The sequence below is a fragment of the Schistocerca piceifrons genome, chromosome X (genome assembly GCF_021461385.2).
Source record: "Schistocerca piceifrons isolate TAMUIC-IGC-003096 chromosome X, iqSchPice1.1, whole genome shotgun sequence".
In the NCBI taxonomy this organism is placed as follows: Eukaryota; Metazoa; Arthropoda; class Insecta; order Orthoptera; family Acrididae; genus Schistocerca; species Schistocerca piceifrons.
Genome location: NC_060149.1, coordinates 841,909,822 through 841,926,741, shown reverse-complemented (window position 1 = coordinate 841,926,741; position 16,920 = coordinate 841,909,822). Strand labels below are relative to the sequence as shown.

Here is a 16,920-nt window from a genome sequence, read left to right as displayed (position 1 = left end):
ATTATTTTTTCTTTATGTGATTCAGTGTGTCTCTTTAATTATTCTATCTATTCAGCTAATATTCACAATTCTTCTGTAACACATTTCAAATGCTTCTATTCTCTCCTTATATAAACTGATTATCATCCATGTTCCACTTCTATGCAAGGCTATTCTCCATACAAACAGCTCCAGAAAATACTTCCTAACACTTAATTTGTCTTACACGTTAGCAAATTATTCTTTTCTTAGGAATGCTTTTTTTGATAGGTCCAGTGTGCGTTTTATATCCTGTGTGCATTTCTGGCCATCACAAAGGTAAAAACCATTTACGTACTTTATGTATCCAGAGAAGAAGAGACTTGCACAGGACAACACAATATTGAGAGCTGCATCAAACCAGTCTTCTGACTGAAGACAACGTCAATAGCAGCGGCAGCAGCAGCAACAACATTCAAATTATCTTTTCCATCACCATTCAATACTCCAAACATGTACAAAGCAGCTTAACTAGGACTGGAGGAGAACTGTTTAAAATATTAAGACATGTACGTTTTCTTAGCATTACTAAAAGCTTAATAGTCAAAATTAGGTATCTGCTGATGAGTGATACATCAGCTGATTGTGCCCCACGGCTTATTTGTGGCATGGACACAGCCATTATATCATCATGACTTCAATGTCACAATGACTAATGAGCTTTTAGAAAGAATAATAGAAGAACCAAAAGGGGCTGAACAATGCACTGTAGCTGTTGCTTACAACATGGGAGCCAAAAATATGAAAGTATGGAAGCAGCTTGTGCTATCCACAAATAAAGCATATTTCTCAAACCCCAAAGATTGTGGAGGGATAGCATGGGTGTTCTGTAATGTAGCTTGGCTGAAATTGCCAAGAAACCTCTCACATGACAAAGGACTCATTTTGCCAGATGTCACAATCATGACGAAAAAAGTTAATAGGAGTTATGCTGGATCATCAGAAGGGCAATCTTTCATTTGCATTGCATATTTAAGAGGTGCAGCTGAATATTACTGGAGGCATGCACCAAAATGTGAGGATCGCTGCACAGTTACTTTCATATCACCCTGGAAAAGCTGTGAAATATGTGCTGCCAGTCATCGGGCCATTTAGTGACCTAAGAAACATACTGACTGTTAAACTGAACCAAGATCAGGCGCAGCTCGTAATTCAATGCTCTGAGGTGGAGGCACCCCACAATACATATTTAAATACATTTTTCAATAATGGATTATCAGGATACATTTCGAATTTTTCCGATTAAATTTACATAGTGACAGTCAATGTGTTTGGAACTGCTGATAACGACTGATGTTTTTCAAAGGTAAGTAGCTAAGCTGCACCTTGAAATAGCAGTTAAGGTCTATGTAGCAGAGGCTTTGGAACATCGCTTCTACAGATTACAGCTCTTATGAGCCTTCTAAAGGCTCAGTTCCTTCAGCCTAGCTGTCCTATGCCATGTCTGTCACAAGCAGAACATGGGAGACACAATATTGTATTTCATCCTAAACAGTTGAAGCCCATCTTGGGCAGGTTTTATGTTATAACTTACATCTTATGGATAGACGCTCTTTCAAAGCACGAGCACATCAAGGACCTCTCAAAAACATGTCATTATTGGTACAATTTGTTGCATCAAAATGATGAGAATCATCATATTGGTGGCAAATGAATTTTCATATTTCACTGTTTTCAAACAACAACTTGAGAGTTGTGAAAGTATGCCATTTCAAGGCAATGGTGCATTGAAGCTGTATTAAAAACACACAGTTCTTGGTCGATTTATTATAATTAAATATCATTTAATGATATATTGGCAATTAGAGGGAGATATACCACAAGACACGTAAGCACAGAAGTTTACGGTAATGTAGCGGATGTAGATGTGAACTTACACTGTCTAAGTTTGTGGATTCAAGTTCCGCTTTCTCCAATTTATTTTTATTCACCTTTCCGTTTCCTAAGAGATTCTGCGACTTTCTTATTACTTAATCCCGCAAGATTGTTTTCTACCTCATTGCCTTTATTTAATAGTAATTCAGTATTTATTTATATATTCATTCATCCAAACACAATCACAGCACAAGAACTGTGACATCACGGAAACAGTTTCGTTGAACGAAGCCATAAATGTCGTGGATTGGACCCACACAAGACATAAAACCCCTCCAATTTACAACTGAATACATGAAAAACATTAAGTATGCAGCAAATCTTACATACATGGCATTAAAGATTTCTTCAAAATGTGTCTTTTAGTATGATTTGTTGTGACAAAGTGCCGTGAAATGTGATGTTTGTGGACAAATATGCTACCTATAGATCTTATCTTAACTTTTGGCTAGAGTGTCATATTGCACCCCCTGAAATCTTGGTTGTAGTGACAGACTGATGTGTAGCATAGCTGAAGGTCTAGGTTAGTTCCTATAGGTAATTTCACAGTCTTTCCCTGTACGGAAACTACGACTGGGTGTAGTGTGCGTACTGTAAGACCTTCGGTACACACACCGTCAGATTATTTGACTTGTCGCTCTAATGAAGTAGGCGAGTGTCAGCAATATGTCTCGTGGTCTTATCGTGGCGTGTTTATCTTCTGTCGTCAGGTCAGATGATAGAAATGCCACTTGCACGCTTAGAGTAGCAGATTGACAGTGACCAACTTTAAACAGAACTTGATTAATTTGAAACACATTTATTAAAATAATAACAAGCATAAAAATAACTTAACTTGGTTCTGGATGCTATTTACAATTGACAATCTGAAGTTCCTTTGGTCTTGGTACGTTAATCTTATTCTCACATATCTCTGATACTTGACAAAGTGTCTATTCATTTATCTTCATAGCTATGTACAGGAATATGGTAATCTTATCAGGCGTAGACTGAAACTTGACTATAGACTAATGCAGACTGACTAATCGGATGTCTGTACACTTGTTATAATACCTCGAGCGTTCAGGTATCACTGCGTGAGTGTGATCCGCGAGGAGAAAAGGTCCTACGTTAGCAGTAATCTCAGGCGTGACATATTAATACGCGGATCGGCGGAAGCAGAATTTGGTCCGTCTCTACGACAGTGCCATCTCGTAGTGCGGAGACGGACGAGCGCTGCGCCTGCGCTGTTGTGCTTAGCAGGGCGCGCTCTATTGGGAAAGTTGTGTACGCACTGACTATGCGGAACTATGTACACAACACTGGGCCTGACCAAAATTAATCGGAGAATTATTTTTTCACAGTTTGTAGTCTTCGTGCATTTCATGACAATTCCACAACATTCAAAAAAAAAAGGTGCTCCTTATGAGACTCACCAGAAATGCAGTGCTATTCCTTTTTTATGGTGCTACAGTTACTCAGGACAGAATTTAGCCACCTGTCTCTACCTCCAATGACGATGTAAGACAGCAATTCTGCCCTTATGTGAAACGCTGCGACAAAACAGCCTGTATATCATTCTCAACAGTCTTATGTTTAGTACACTTCTGTAAGACATGACATGGGCATAGACCTTAAAATCAATAGTAGTTTCCTGTAGTCCTCATTTTATTTATCTGTAACTAATGTGGCTGAATCCAGAATAGAATTAGTATTTTCATAAAACACTAAATCTTGGCATCTAGTGTTTTATAGGCCATTTCACTAACAATCCAGGTTTCACTAGAAACACAGCACTTTCTGCACCGAAACCATTACTACTTTGAGACTGTGGCTAGTAGCTATGCTCAGTCTGTCACCATATCTCCCACAGACAGACAGCCCTGGCTGACAGTTTCACACAGGAAGCCAGAATACACCCCCCCTGAATCAAAATAAACAAATTTATCATACTGCACATAAATAGGGGCAGATCCATTACTGTTTGATGCACAACAGTCAGTCAATCACTTGAAACACAATCACAACTGTAAAATAACCAGGAGTATGGATCTGGATTATGGACCACATAATACTAGTCATAGCAAAGCCAGAGGTCAAACAGATTTGTTGGAAGAATCCTAAGAAGATGTAACTCGTCTATGAAAGAGATAGTTTACCAAACACTCAGTTGAGTTGATTTTTAAGTATTGCTTAGCAGGATTAGTAGAGGGCATAGATAATACCCAAAATGATCTGCAAGTTTCACCATGTTCATTTAGTGAGTGCAACAGCATCATGGAGATGCTTGCCCAACAGCAGTGGCAGGTATCATGAGAGAGGGTCACACACATTTAAGCTCACACACAAGTATACCAATAATCATTATTCCTGCACTTCATCTGAGAATGGACCATTAAATGTGGTAACAAAGCACATGAAGTATTATTTTACTTCAAGTACAATTAGTCACACACCATGAAGTGTCTTGTAGAATGTAAATGAAAATGTAGACACAAACAGCTGAAGCAGCTGTACCAGTCTCTTTCATTGTATTGAAATGTGTTTAAGTGATGTTTTGTGGTATATGATATCTTGCTTATCAATTAATCACATTTTAATGATTAAGTATAATACTGTCACATCATAAGATGGCTATAGTCAGCTGAAACTGATAATTTTTACATTACCTTGTGTAATCATGATAAAATAACATTTTTATCCTGCAGAGCACTTATGAAGTAATCCACACCAATTTCAAGCTGTCAGTGCGATTCAAAAAGTTATGTTTTGAGACCAGTAGTGGTGGTGGTGGTGGTGGTGGTGGTGTATTCTCCTGAATCTACATGAAAATCAACAGTGAATCAAGCAATGGAAAATCCAGGATGGAATGTAAAAATACCAGAGAAGGAAAGTTGCTACTTACCATATAGTGGAGATGCCGAGTTGCGATAGGCACAACAAAAAGATTCGCAAAAGGCCTTAATGGCCAAAAGCTATAATCATGTGAATCTTTTTGTTGTGCCTATCGTGACTTAGCATCTCCGCTATATAGTGAGTAGCAACTTTCCTTCTCTGGTATTGTCAACAGTGAATCAGTCTTTTAGTTCTACAAATGAAAAACCATGTGATATGGACATGGAATGTGGAACTAAAATTGAACAGAAATTAAATTATCAAAATATATTTTGTAAATGAGAAAGAGTACAAAAAATGAAAACTTGAGAAAGTAAGTTCAAAGAATATCACATGATATATTATTTTCTCCCAGGTGAGTTATTCTGTCATGTACTGGAATGCAGGCAACTATAATAATGGTGCAGTACAACCTGTGGTCCTTTTCATCTGCCATTTTTCGTACAACTATAGCTGCTTCAAGTTTAGTCATTAATATTAAATTACAACAGTTATTGACACTTTTCTAAGAACACTTGCAGGAATCCTGGTTGACACATTCTCGAAAACAATTTTTTAGGTGCAATACTTCTGGCAGAAAACATCCTTTACACAGACATACAGATAACTACAGAAAAATTTTAAGCTGATGATAAGCCATCAGATAAGCATGAACAGACACATACTAATTACTGCTGTTTCAGTCTTAAGTTGTGGAATACTTCAATTCATTAGTTGACTCTAATCACCAATTGCTGAAACTGGAAATTAGGCCAACTGAGTCATAACGGGCATTCAGGTGAATGTTAGTGTCTCAGTGCTGAATTCCCTTTAAGATTTCAACCAGTGTCACTGCTGAAAAAATGAGTTATTTCAATGAAGCTGTACATCTTTTCTAGTATATAAATAATTACAAAATTAAAACTGCTTCCTTTGAAATATGACAATATTACTACTATTGTTGTTCATGACTCAAGTGAAACTCCCAGACATATTAAAACCACGAGACTTGGCCCTAGAACTTCATATTCTTTCAGGAATTTTCATAATAATGTACACTTTGCTGAAAACAAACCTTCATCCTTATGGCATAAATGTTACTGATTAGTCTTATTGTCTTACTGTTTTTGCTGCAACTATAAATCACAAAGGAAAACATTATCATGGAGTGTCAAATATGATGACAAAATGTTGTGTACATAGTCCCACTAAAGTGCACCCCGCTAAGCACAACAGCGCAGGCGCAGCGCTCGTCCATCTCCGCACTACGAGATGGTGCTGCCACAGAGACGGACCAAATTCTGCTTCCGCCGATCCGCGTATTAATATGTAACGCAGCCAATGAGATTGCTGCTAACGTAGAACCTTTTCTCCTCGCAGATCACACTCGCGCAGTGATACTTGAACGCGCGAGGTATTATAACGAGTGTACAGACCTCTGATTAGTCAGTCTGCATTTGTCTGCACTAGTCTGTACCAGTCTGCATTAGCCTGTACGAGTTCTACATTTGTCTGTACCAGTCTATAGTCAAGTTTCAGTCTGCGCCTAATAAGATTACCATATTCCTGTACATAGCCATGAAGATAAATGTATAGACACTTTTGTCAAGTATCAGAGATATATGTGAGAATAAGATTAACGTACCAATACCAAAGGAACTTCAGATTGTCAATTGTAAATAGCATCCAGAACCAAGTTAAGTAATTTTTATGCTTGTTATTATTTTAATAAATGTGTTTGAAAATTAATCAAGTTCTGTTTAAAGTTGGTCACCGTCAATCTGCTACTCTAAGCATGCAAGTGGCATTTCTATTGTCTGACCTAATGGCAGAAGATAAACACGCCACGATAAGACCACGAGACATATTGCTGACACTCGCCTACTTCGTTAGAGTGACAAGTCAAATAATCTGATGGTGTGTGTACTGAAGGTCTTACAGATCACACACCACACAAAATTTTCAGTTTTTTCCAATGTTCAAAGATAACAACATCTTTCTTTTAAGCTGCCAAATTTCAAAAATATACACTGACGGAAATAGTCACACTGCCAAGAAGGAATTGTGTGACAAACAGAAGTTGGTGGGCATTTTTATATGTCTGAAAGAAGACACCTATTCAAATTTCATGCCAGTCGCAAAGAGTGGCCGTAGTAGTGCCACTCTGAGGATGCAAATCAGGTTTGCTTTAAATAAATGCTGTAATGGTCATGAAATTAGTTACCTTTGAGATTGGATGTGGTGAGCTGATGTTAATCAAGAATGTCTTCAAGGTGACAAAAAACACTATTATCAACAGCTCACTGAGTTTGAACGAGATCAAGAAGTTGGGCTACAAGAAGATGGATGTTCCTTCTGCGATACTGCGGAAAGACTTGGCAGGAATGTAGCCATTGTACACGACTGCTGGCAACAATGGTCATGGGAATGTACTATCACATGAAGATGGGGCTATGGACGACCACATGGTTCTATTAAGAGGGGAGACCATTGTGTACAGTGTATGGCTCTGGTGCCATCATACTGCATCTGCAACAGCAATTTGAGCAGTAGTTCGCACCACTGTGACACATGAACTGTTGCAAATCGATTACTTCAAGGACAGCTCTCGGCCAGATGTCCTGTAGCATGTATTCCACTGACCCCAAACCAGCACCATTTGTGACTTCAGTGGTGTCAAGTGAGAGCTCATCGGAGGGTGGGGTAGAGATCTGTTGTGTTTTCTGATGAAACCTTGTTCTACTTTGGTGCCAATGATGGCCTTGTGTTCATTAGGAGGAGGTCAGTTGAGGACCTGAACCAACCTGTCTGCAATCTAGACACATTGGACAAACATCAAGAGTTATAGCCTGGGGTGTGATGTCGTACGACAGCAAGAGCACTTTGTGGTTATCCCATACACACCCTGACTGCAAATCTGTATGTCAATTTGGTGATTCAACCTGTTGTGGGCAATGTTATCACTTAAATATGACAAATTTGTTCCCAAAATTTTATTACTCTACATTAACCATTTTTTTTGTTCTGGTTTTTTTTTCCATCAGTGAATTTAGTGCAGGATTAGCACATTAAGTGACAAACAAATGATGAACATCTGTAACACTGCAACATTACCAATCCAAAACAAATGATCTGGAACTATGAATTAACATAATATATAGTATGGTTAAACATCCATCATCTGATTACAGTTCTGGGTATTTACAGTTATAAAATACTTTGTTGATGCAGCCTTCCAATTTTCTAGAGGCACTTACAGATCTTAGTTATCAATGTTAATTTAGTATGGTGCTTATACAATGAACTGGTGGATCCCTCTTGTGGTGAAACACACTTACAGCAAACCAGAATCACCTCTATTTAACATAAACTAGAAGCAAGAAGTTGTCAATACAGCTATTTGTTTTCTACTTTCCAGCACACTGTTTACAGGGTAATGAGGGGTCTCTCTCTCTCTCTCTCTCTCTCTCTCTCTCTCTCTCTCTCTCTCTCTCTCTCTCTCTCTCTCTCCCCCCCCCCCCCCCCCCCCACCCTCATACCTTCAGCATTACAAAAATTCACCCTGATAGCTTAAGAGTTTTTTTTTCAGATTATACTTACATGTGCAGGCTGTTACAATTATTGCGACAACATATGCACCTGCAATACAGTTAAATACAAGCCCATTACGAGTGATAAATGTCCTCTGATAATCCTGTAATGAGAAACAAATCTTATGTTAAATAAATGCTTATTTTCTTATACTAGGTTAAATTCATCAGAAGTATTACATGGAAAACAATGAAATCACAAAGAGATTATTATTCAATAACACTTCCTTGCTTCTATGTACTTCATGTCTGGTTTTTTGAGTATAATTACACCCCAAGTCATGAATTTGGGATTACAAAAATAAACCAACACACACACACACACACACACACACACACACACATTGTGAAAAGAGTACAAATCATACCAAATAGAGACAATTCACAAAATCTTTACAACTTTATTTTTCTATAAGAGTGTCTTATTTGTTTGGAGGTTTCGCAGAGGGCGAGGAGGAGGAGGAGGAGGAGGAGGAGGAGGAGGAGGAGGAGAAGAAGAAGATAGCAGTCTTGTTCATGTCCGGACATCAAATAAAACCAGTAATTTTTGCAACTATCAGGACACAAAACAACACTGTTTGGAATTAATTCAAAACAATATGCCTTTTATAAATGTTACTGTATACAGAAACCAACTGGGAAATTCTGAGCTGTTTATTAAGCATCTTAATCCTAAGTTTCACTACCTGTGAGATTAAAGAAACTATTAATGGTCTGTGGTGATTTCAGTGTTGGTTTTCTATAGGCTTCTGGGCAGGAAAACAACATGATAATGTCTCCGTAGGTAAACCTCAAGGAAAGCAAACAAACACGTACTCCATAATTAATAGACACTCAGCTCGTGACTCACAGCTCATTAGGATAAACAACAAATTGCCATTTAGTACTTAGGCATCACTACAGCAACCCGTTAGGATAGTTAAATATTCAAGGATAAAAGATTTCAAAAATAATTTTGCAAAATGTGTACTGTGGTGAAATCTACAAGGGACAATACTAAAGCTTAATAAGATCGGAGCAAATGTGCCCTGTCTATGAGCTGAGACAATGTCACTTCAAAACATTTAGTGCCTAAAGAAACCTGGTCTTCTGATCCTTTAGACATGGTAGCCATGACAGCTTCATGAAATTTGAGGTAAAGGAGCCTCCAACAGTCAAAGTCAACTATGTGGGGAAAATGACAGTCTGGACAGATGAATTAAAATAATTAACTCTAATGGAAAATGAAGAAAGGAAGAAGGGTGGACTCATGTACATGAAAAATTTATATGTGTCAGATCAGGAATATTAGTGAAAACTAAAAGTTATTAATTAATGGTAGGCTGGTTGGTCATATGTGGATTGCAGGATCAAACTACATGGTCATCACTTCCTTAGTTGCAGAATGAGTCCATTGAGACACTCTCTATTTGCAGACAGCATGCGACCTAATACGTCTTTATCCAAATAATTCACGCTATTGCCAAAATTTGGAAAAAAAAGGTGAAGTCAGAACCAAAGATGAGGATTGGACTTACTTTTGCCAAAAACATTACAGGCAAAAGAAATATGGTACTGGAAAGTAAACATCAAATGTAAATAATTCAGAGGTAAAGTTAACTCACTAAATAGTACAGGTATTGAGTCCGTATTCTTCTTCTATCTTATGAAGAGTTTGACACAGCTCTCCATGCTGCTCTATCCTGTGCAGGCCTCTTCACCTCTGAATAACTACTGCAACCTACATCCTTCTGAATCTGCTTTCTGTATTTATATCTTAGTCTCCCTCTCTAATCTTCAGCATCCTTCTGTGGCACCACATTTCAACAGCTTCCATTTTCTTTTCGTCTAAATTTTCATCGCCCATGTTCACTTTCACACATGGCTACACCCCATACAAATACCTTCAGACAAGAGTTCCTAACACTTAAATCTATATTTGATGTTAACAAATTTTTCTTCTTCAGAAACACAGAGATTGAATAACACTGGGGATAGTCCACAACCATGATTCACTCCCTTCTCAATGACTGCTACTTTTCCATGCCCCTTGACTCTCATAACTGCCGTCTGGTTCCTGTATAAGTTGTAAATAGCCTTTCACTCCCTGTAGTTTACCCCTGCTACATCAGAATTTCAACAAAAGTACTCCAGTCAACATTGTCAAAAGTTTTCTCTAAATCTACAAATGCTACAAACACAGGTTTGCCTCTCCTATCTTTTATGATAAGTCATAGGGTCAGTATTGCCTTGCATGTTCCTACACTTTGCTGGAATCCAAACTGATCCTCCCCAAGGTCAGCTTCTTCCAGCTCTTCCATTCTTCTGTAAAGAATTTGTGTCACTAGTTGGCAACCATGACTTATTAAACTGATAATTTGGTAATATTCACACCTGTCATCAGCTGTTTTCTTAGGAACTGAAATTACTACATTCTTTTTAAACTACTAGAGCATTTTACATGTCTTATACATGTTGCATACCAGGTTAAAGAGTTATGACATGGCTGGCTCTCCCAAGGCTATCACTAATTCTGACAGAATGTTTTATACTCATGGTGCTTTGTTTCGACTTAGGTCTTTCACTGCCACATCACATTTTCTTGCAGTATCTTATCTCCTATTTCACCCTCATCTACGTCGTCTTCCAGTTCTACAACTCTGCCATCACATTCATCTCCCTTGTACAGATGTGCTATACACTCCTCCCACTTTTCAAGTTTCCTTTCTTTGCATAATACTGGTTTTCCATCTGAGCTCTTGATATTCAAACAGCTACTTCTCTATTCTCCAAATGCCTCTTTAATTTTCCCGGGGGGGGGGGGGGGGGGAGGGGGGGCAGTATCTATCTTTCCCCTAGTGACATATGCTTCTAAATACTTACATTGGTCCCACAGCCATTCCTACTAAGCTATTTTGCATTTCCTATCAGTCTCTCTTTTTAGATGTTTGTATTCCCTTTCACCTGCTTCATTTGCACCATTTTTATATTTTCTCCTTTCATCAATTAAATTCAATGTTACCTGCCCTATCCAAGGACTTCTACTAGGCCTTGTCTTTTTATCTATTTGATCTTCTGCTGCCTTCATTATTTCATGTCCTATGCCTTTGTCTTCTACTGTATTCTTTTCCCATGTTCTTGTCAATAGTTGCCTAATGCTCCCTCTGAAACTGTCAACAACCTCTGGTTCTTTCAACTTATCCAGATCCCATCTCCATATAATTTCCTATATTTTTTTTTTTTTTTTTTTCAGTTTAAGCTACAGTTCATAACCAATAAATTGTGGTCAGTGTCCACTTCTGCCCCTGGAAATGTCTTACAGTTAAAAATCTGGTTCTGAAACCTTTGTCTTACAATTATATAATCAATCTGAAACCTCAGGATCTTTTTCACATATACAACCTTGTTTCATGATTCTTAAAGTATTAGCGATGATTAAATTGTTCTGTGCGAAATTCTACCCTGAGGCTTCCTCTTTCATTCCTTTTGCCATTCCATATTCACTTACAATTTTTCCTTCTCTTCCTTTTGCTGATGTCGAATTCCAGTCCCCTATCACAATTAAAATTTCATCTCTCTTAGCTATCTGAATAATTTCTTTCATCTCACACATTCGTTCAATCTCATCATCATCCATGATGGAAGTTACAGACTGAGACTTTTACTGCTTTTCAACAAATTCTCTTTTGGGTTAGAGCAAGTGAGTGAGTGTGCCACCCCCCCCCCCCCCCCCAGATTTAATACAAAAAAACGACAAACACTTAGATTAAGTGGTAAAAGCCCCCTGCCTGAATAAAACGCAAAACTAAGCCTGCCATAGCAGTGTCATCTGTTAAAAGGGCAGGGAGCATATCAGGCAGTGCGAACATCTGCCTGAGCACAGTTAAAAGGGACAGGCCAACAAAATGTGGACCACCGTCAAGGCCAACCCACAGTGACATAGAGGCGGGTCCTCATGGCGCAGTAAATGGCTGTGTGTCAAGTGGGTGTGGCCAATGCGGAGCCGACAAAGGACAACTGAGTCCCTGCGAGTGGCTCGCATGGATGACTGCCACACATTCGTCATCCCCTTGATAGGACGGAGTTTGTTTGGTGAGGTCAGGTTGCGCCATTCAGTGTCCCGAAGTTCGAAAATTTTGCGGTGTAAGACTGCTCGCAAATCAGTCGCCGGGAGGACAATGTCCAGAGACGGTTTACTGGTGGCCTGTTTGACCAGGCGGTCAACATGTTCATTGCTGGGTATCCCAACATGGCCTGGGGTCCACACAAAGACCACAGAGCGGCCGCAACGGGGAAGAGTATGGAGGGACTCCTGGATAGCCATCACCAGACGAGAGTGAGGAAAACACTGGTCGATAGCTCGTAAACTGCTCAGGGAGTCGCTAAAGATAATGAAGGACTCACCTGAGCAGGAGCGGATATACTCTAGGGCACGAAATATGGCGACCAGCTCAGCAGTGAAAACTGCTGCAGCCAGCCGGCAATGAGTGTTGTTCGTAATGGTGCCCTAGAGTGAGAGCATAACTGACATGACCAGCAACCATCGAACCATCAGTATAAACAACGCCAGAGTCCTGATACGTCGCAAGGATGGAATGAAAGCAGCGGCGGAAGGCCTCAGGAAGGACTGGGTCCTTCGGGCCCTGTGCCAATTCAAGCTGAAGGCATGGGCAGGGCACACACCATTGGGGTGTACGCAGAGGGGCCCGGAAGGAGGTGGAAGAGGGAAAACCCCAAGCCCGGAGAGAAGCTCTCTGACGTGGACCGCGATCGTACATCCCAACTGGGGCTGACGTTCTGGGAGATGGACGACCGACTGAGGGAACAGGAGATGATAATTAGGATGCCTTGGCAAGCTACAAACATGTGTAGCATAAGCGGCCAGTAAACGATGGCACCGTAACCGCAGTGGAGGGACACCTGCCTCCACAAGTATGCTGTTCACAGGGCTGGTCCAGAAAGCTCCAGTGGCAAGTCAGATCCCGCTGTGAAGGATGGGGAACAGCACCCGCAACGCAGAAGGGGATGCTGAACCATAAGCAAGGCTCCCATAATCCAGACGGGACTGGATTAATGCCTGGTAGAGCCGTAAGAGGGTAGATCGGTCGGCTCCCCAGCTGGTGTGGCTCAAGCATTGCAGAGCATTAAGATGCCGCCAAAACATCTGTTTAAACTGCCGAATATGAGGGAGCCAAGTCAACCGGGCATCAAAAATCACACCCAAAAACCGATGTGTCTCCACCACAGCAAGAGATTCGCCGTCAAGATAAAGCCGTGGCTCAGGGTGAACAGTGTGTCACCGGCAGAAGTGCATAACACAGGTCTTGGCAGCAGAAAACTGGAAGCCATGTGCTACAGCCCAAGACTGCGCCTTGCAGATAGTGGCCTGCAGCTGATGTTCAGCAGCTGCAATGCCCATGGAGCTATAGTAGAGGTAGAAGTCGTCAGCATACAAGGAAGCTGAGACAGATGTTCCCACTGCTGCAGCGAGCCCATTAATTGCAATTAAAAGCAGGCAGACACTTAAGACAGATCCCTGTGGTACCCCGTTCTCCTGAACCTGGGGGGGAACTATGGGAGGCCGCAACTTGCACGCGGAAGGTACAATGCAACAGAAAATTTTGCCGGATTGTTGACTCCAGGCTCACCAGATTGTCAGCGGCAGAGCGGCCCTTATGGAACCCACCCTGAGACGGAGCCAGAAGGCCCCGAGACTCGAGTACCCAACTCAATCGCCGGCTTACCATGCGTTCGAGCAACTTGCAAAGAATGTCGGTGAGGCTAATGGGGTGGTAGCTGTCCACCTCCAATGGTTTCTTGTCAGGTTCAAAACGGGGATAACAATGCTTTCCCACCATTGCGACGGAAATTCACCCTCGACCCAGATATGGTTGTAAAGGTCGTGGAGGCGTCACTGGCAGTCCACTGAGAGGTGTTTGAGCATCCGACAGTGGATGCAATCCAGTCTGGGAGCTGTATCAGGGCAAGCGGCTAGGGCACTTCTGAATTCCCACTCACTGAATGGAACATTGTAGGATTCAGGATGGCGCGTGTGAATGAAAGGCTCCGATGTTCCAACCACTCTCTAATGGAGCAAAAGGCCAGTGGGTAATTCGCAGAAGCGGAACTCTGAGCAAAATGCTCTGCTAAGCTGTTGGAAATTGTGTCGGGGTCAGTTTGAACTGCTCTATTCAGTGAAAGTGCAGGGACACTGACAAGGGTCCGATAGCCATAGAGTCGCTGAATCTTGGCCCATACCTGTGATGGAGAGGTACGGAGGCCAATGGTGGAGACATACCGTTCCCAGCACTCCTGCTTGTGTTGGCGAATGAGGCGGCGGGCCAGCGCATGGAGCCGTTTAAAGGCGATGAGGTGTGCTAATGAGGGATGGTGCTTGTGCTGCTGGAGCACCTGCCTGCAATCTGTAATCGCCTCAGCGATCTCAGGTGACCACCAAGGCACAGTCCTCCGCCGAGGGGACCCAGAAGGACAGGGAATAGCAGATTCTGCGGCAGTAATGATGCCGGTGGTGATGGAGTGAACCACCGCATCAATGGTGTCGTTGGAAAAAGGCTCAATACCCATCTTCAGGTACGCCCAGAAGAGTGATGCTGTGGCAGTGACAGAAAAATCGGAAATTGGTCACTACCGCACAAGTCATCGTGCACACTCCATTGGACAAACGGTAAGAGGCTAGGGCTGCAGATCGAAAGGTCAATGGCTGAGTACGTGCCATGCGCCACACTGAAATGTGTGAAGGCACCATCGTTTAAAAGGGAGAGGTCGGGCTGTGCCAATACATTCTCAATGGTGGTGCCTTGACCTGTTGCCACTGACCCACCCCACAGAGGGTTATGGGCGTTGAAGTCGCCCAGTAACAAGAAAGGTGGTGGCAATTGGGCAATCACGGCAGCAAGGACATGCTGCGGGACATCACCATCCAGTGGAAAATACAGACTGTAGACAGTAACAGCCTGTGGCGTCCACACCTGAACAGCGACAACCTTTAAAGGTGTTTGTAGAGGGACAGACTCGCTGTGAAGGGAATGAAGGACGTAGATGCAGATGTCACCAGATACCCTTTCATAAGCTGCCTGGTTTCTATAATAACCCCGATAGCCACGGAGGGCGGGGGTTCGCGTTGCTGGAAACCAAGTTTCTTGGAGAGCAATGCAGAGGAAAGGGTGAAGGCTGAGAAGTTGTCAGAGCTCAGCAAGATGGTGGAAGAAACTGCTGCAGTTCCACTGGAGGATGATATTGTCCATGGCTGAGAAAGGCAGGAAGGGACTGGGGAGGCAGATTATGCCACTGGGTCACCTGCTGCCACTGGTTGAGCACCTGTGAAAATGCTATCCATTGTGTCTGAGGGACCGGCGAGACCGAGGTCCTCAGCGGACGCCAGGATCTCCACCTCGCTTGTAGGAAGCGGTGGGATGGGTGCCACCGCAATGTCAGGGTTCTTGGGAGCCTTTTTCTTTGTCTGCTTTTCACAGTGTGCCTTCAGTGGTTCTGGCTGGGAGAGCTTCACTGGGTCAGTCTCAGGGACGGACGAGGACTGTGAAGCCCTACGACCAGCGACCGGTGGTTGTTTCAGTCACTTCCGGGTGTCCGCCTTTCCACTGGTCAAAACCTGGGAAGGGAGGGCCCCAAGGGATCCCTTCCTGGAGAGAGTAGCCAAAGAACTCTTACGCTTCTCCGGCTGGGATGGGGGAACTGATGTCCCCGATGGCTGGGAGGGTGTTGCTCCTGAAAAAGATGGAGCGGGAGCAACAGGGAGGGAAGTGCCCCCCACAATCTAGGAGGCAGGGGGATCCTGACGGATCAGAGAGCCAACTGTACGCGACGACACGGGAGATGGGAGAACTGTTCTTGCAGCAGCGGCGAAGGTGGATGTCATTGGCACAGGATGTAGCCTCTCATATTTCCGCTTAGCCTCAGTGTAGGTCAGGCGGTCCAGGGTCTTATATTCCATTCTCTTCTGTTCTTTCTGGTATATCCTACAGTCCGGCAAGCTAGAGGAATGGTGTTCTCCGCAGTTAACACAGATGGCAGGTGTGGCACATGGAGTACTGGGATGCGAAGGACGTCCACAATCTCGACACGTGATGCCAGATGTACATCGGGAAGACATATGCCCAAACTTCCAGCACTAAAAACTCTGCATCGGGGGGAGGGATATAGGACTTCACATCACAAAAGTAAACCATCAGCTTGACCTTTTCAGGTAAGGCGTCACCCTCAAAGGCCAAGATGAAGGCACGGTGGCTAACCGATTATCCCTCGGACCCCGAGGGGCACTCCAGATGAAGTGAACACCTCGTCACTCTAGGTTGGAGCGCAGTTCAGTTCATCATCTGACTGCAGAAGAAGATCCCTGTGGAATATAATAGCCTGGACCACATTTAAACTCTTACGGGGCGTGATGGTAACTGAAACATCCCCCAACTTGTCGTAAGCAAGCAACCTCCATGACTGGGCAGAGGATGCTATTTTGATTAGAACTGACGTAGAGCGCATTTTGGCTACACCCTACACCTCCCCGAACTTGTCCTCTAAATGCTCCACAAAAAATTGAGGCTTCATCGACATAAATGATTCACCATCA

At 42.4% G+C, this 16,920-nt stretch overlaps 1 protein-coding gene across 1 annotated transcript in view; it reads right to left on the bottom strand.

The window, feature by feature from the left end:
• LOC124721978 (ATP-binding cassette sub-family G member 5) overlaps positions 1-16,920 on the bottom strand; it is a 138,310-nt gene that overhangs the window by 28,013 nt on the left and 93,377 nt on the right. Inside the window, exon 8 of the mRNA XM_047247146.1 lies at positions 8,347-8,440. Coding sequence (XP_047103102.1) covers positions 8,347-8,440 — 94 coding nt within the window. The remainder of the gene's footprint in view (positions 1-8,346; positions 8,441-16,920) is intronic.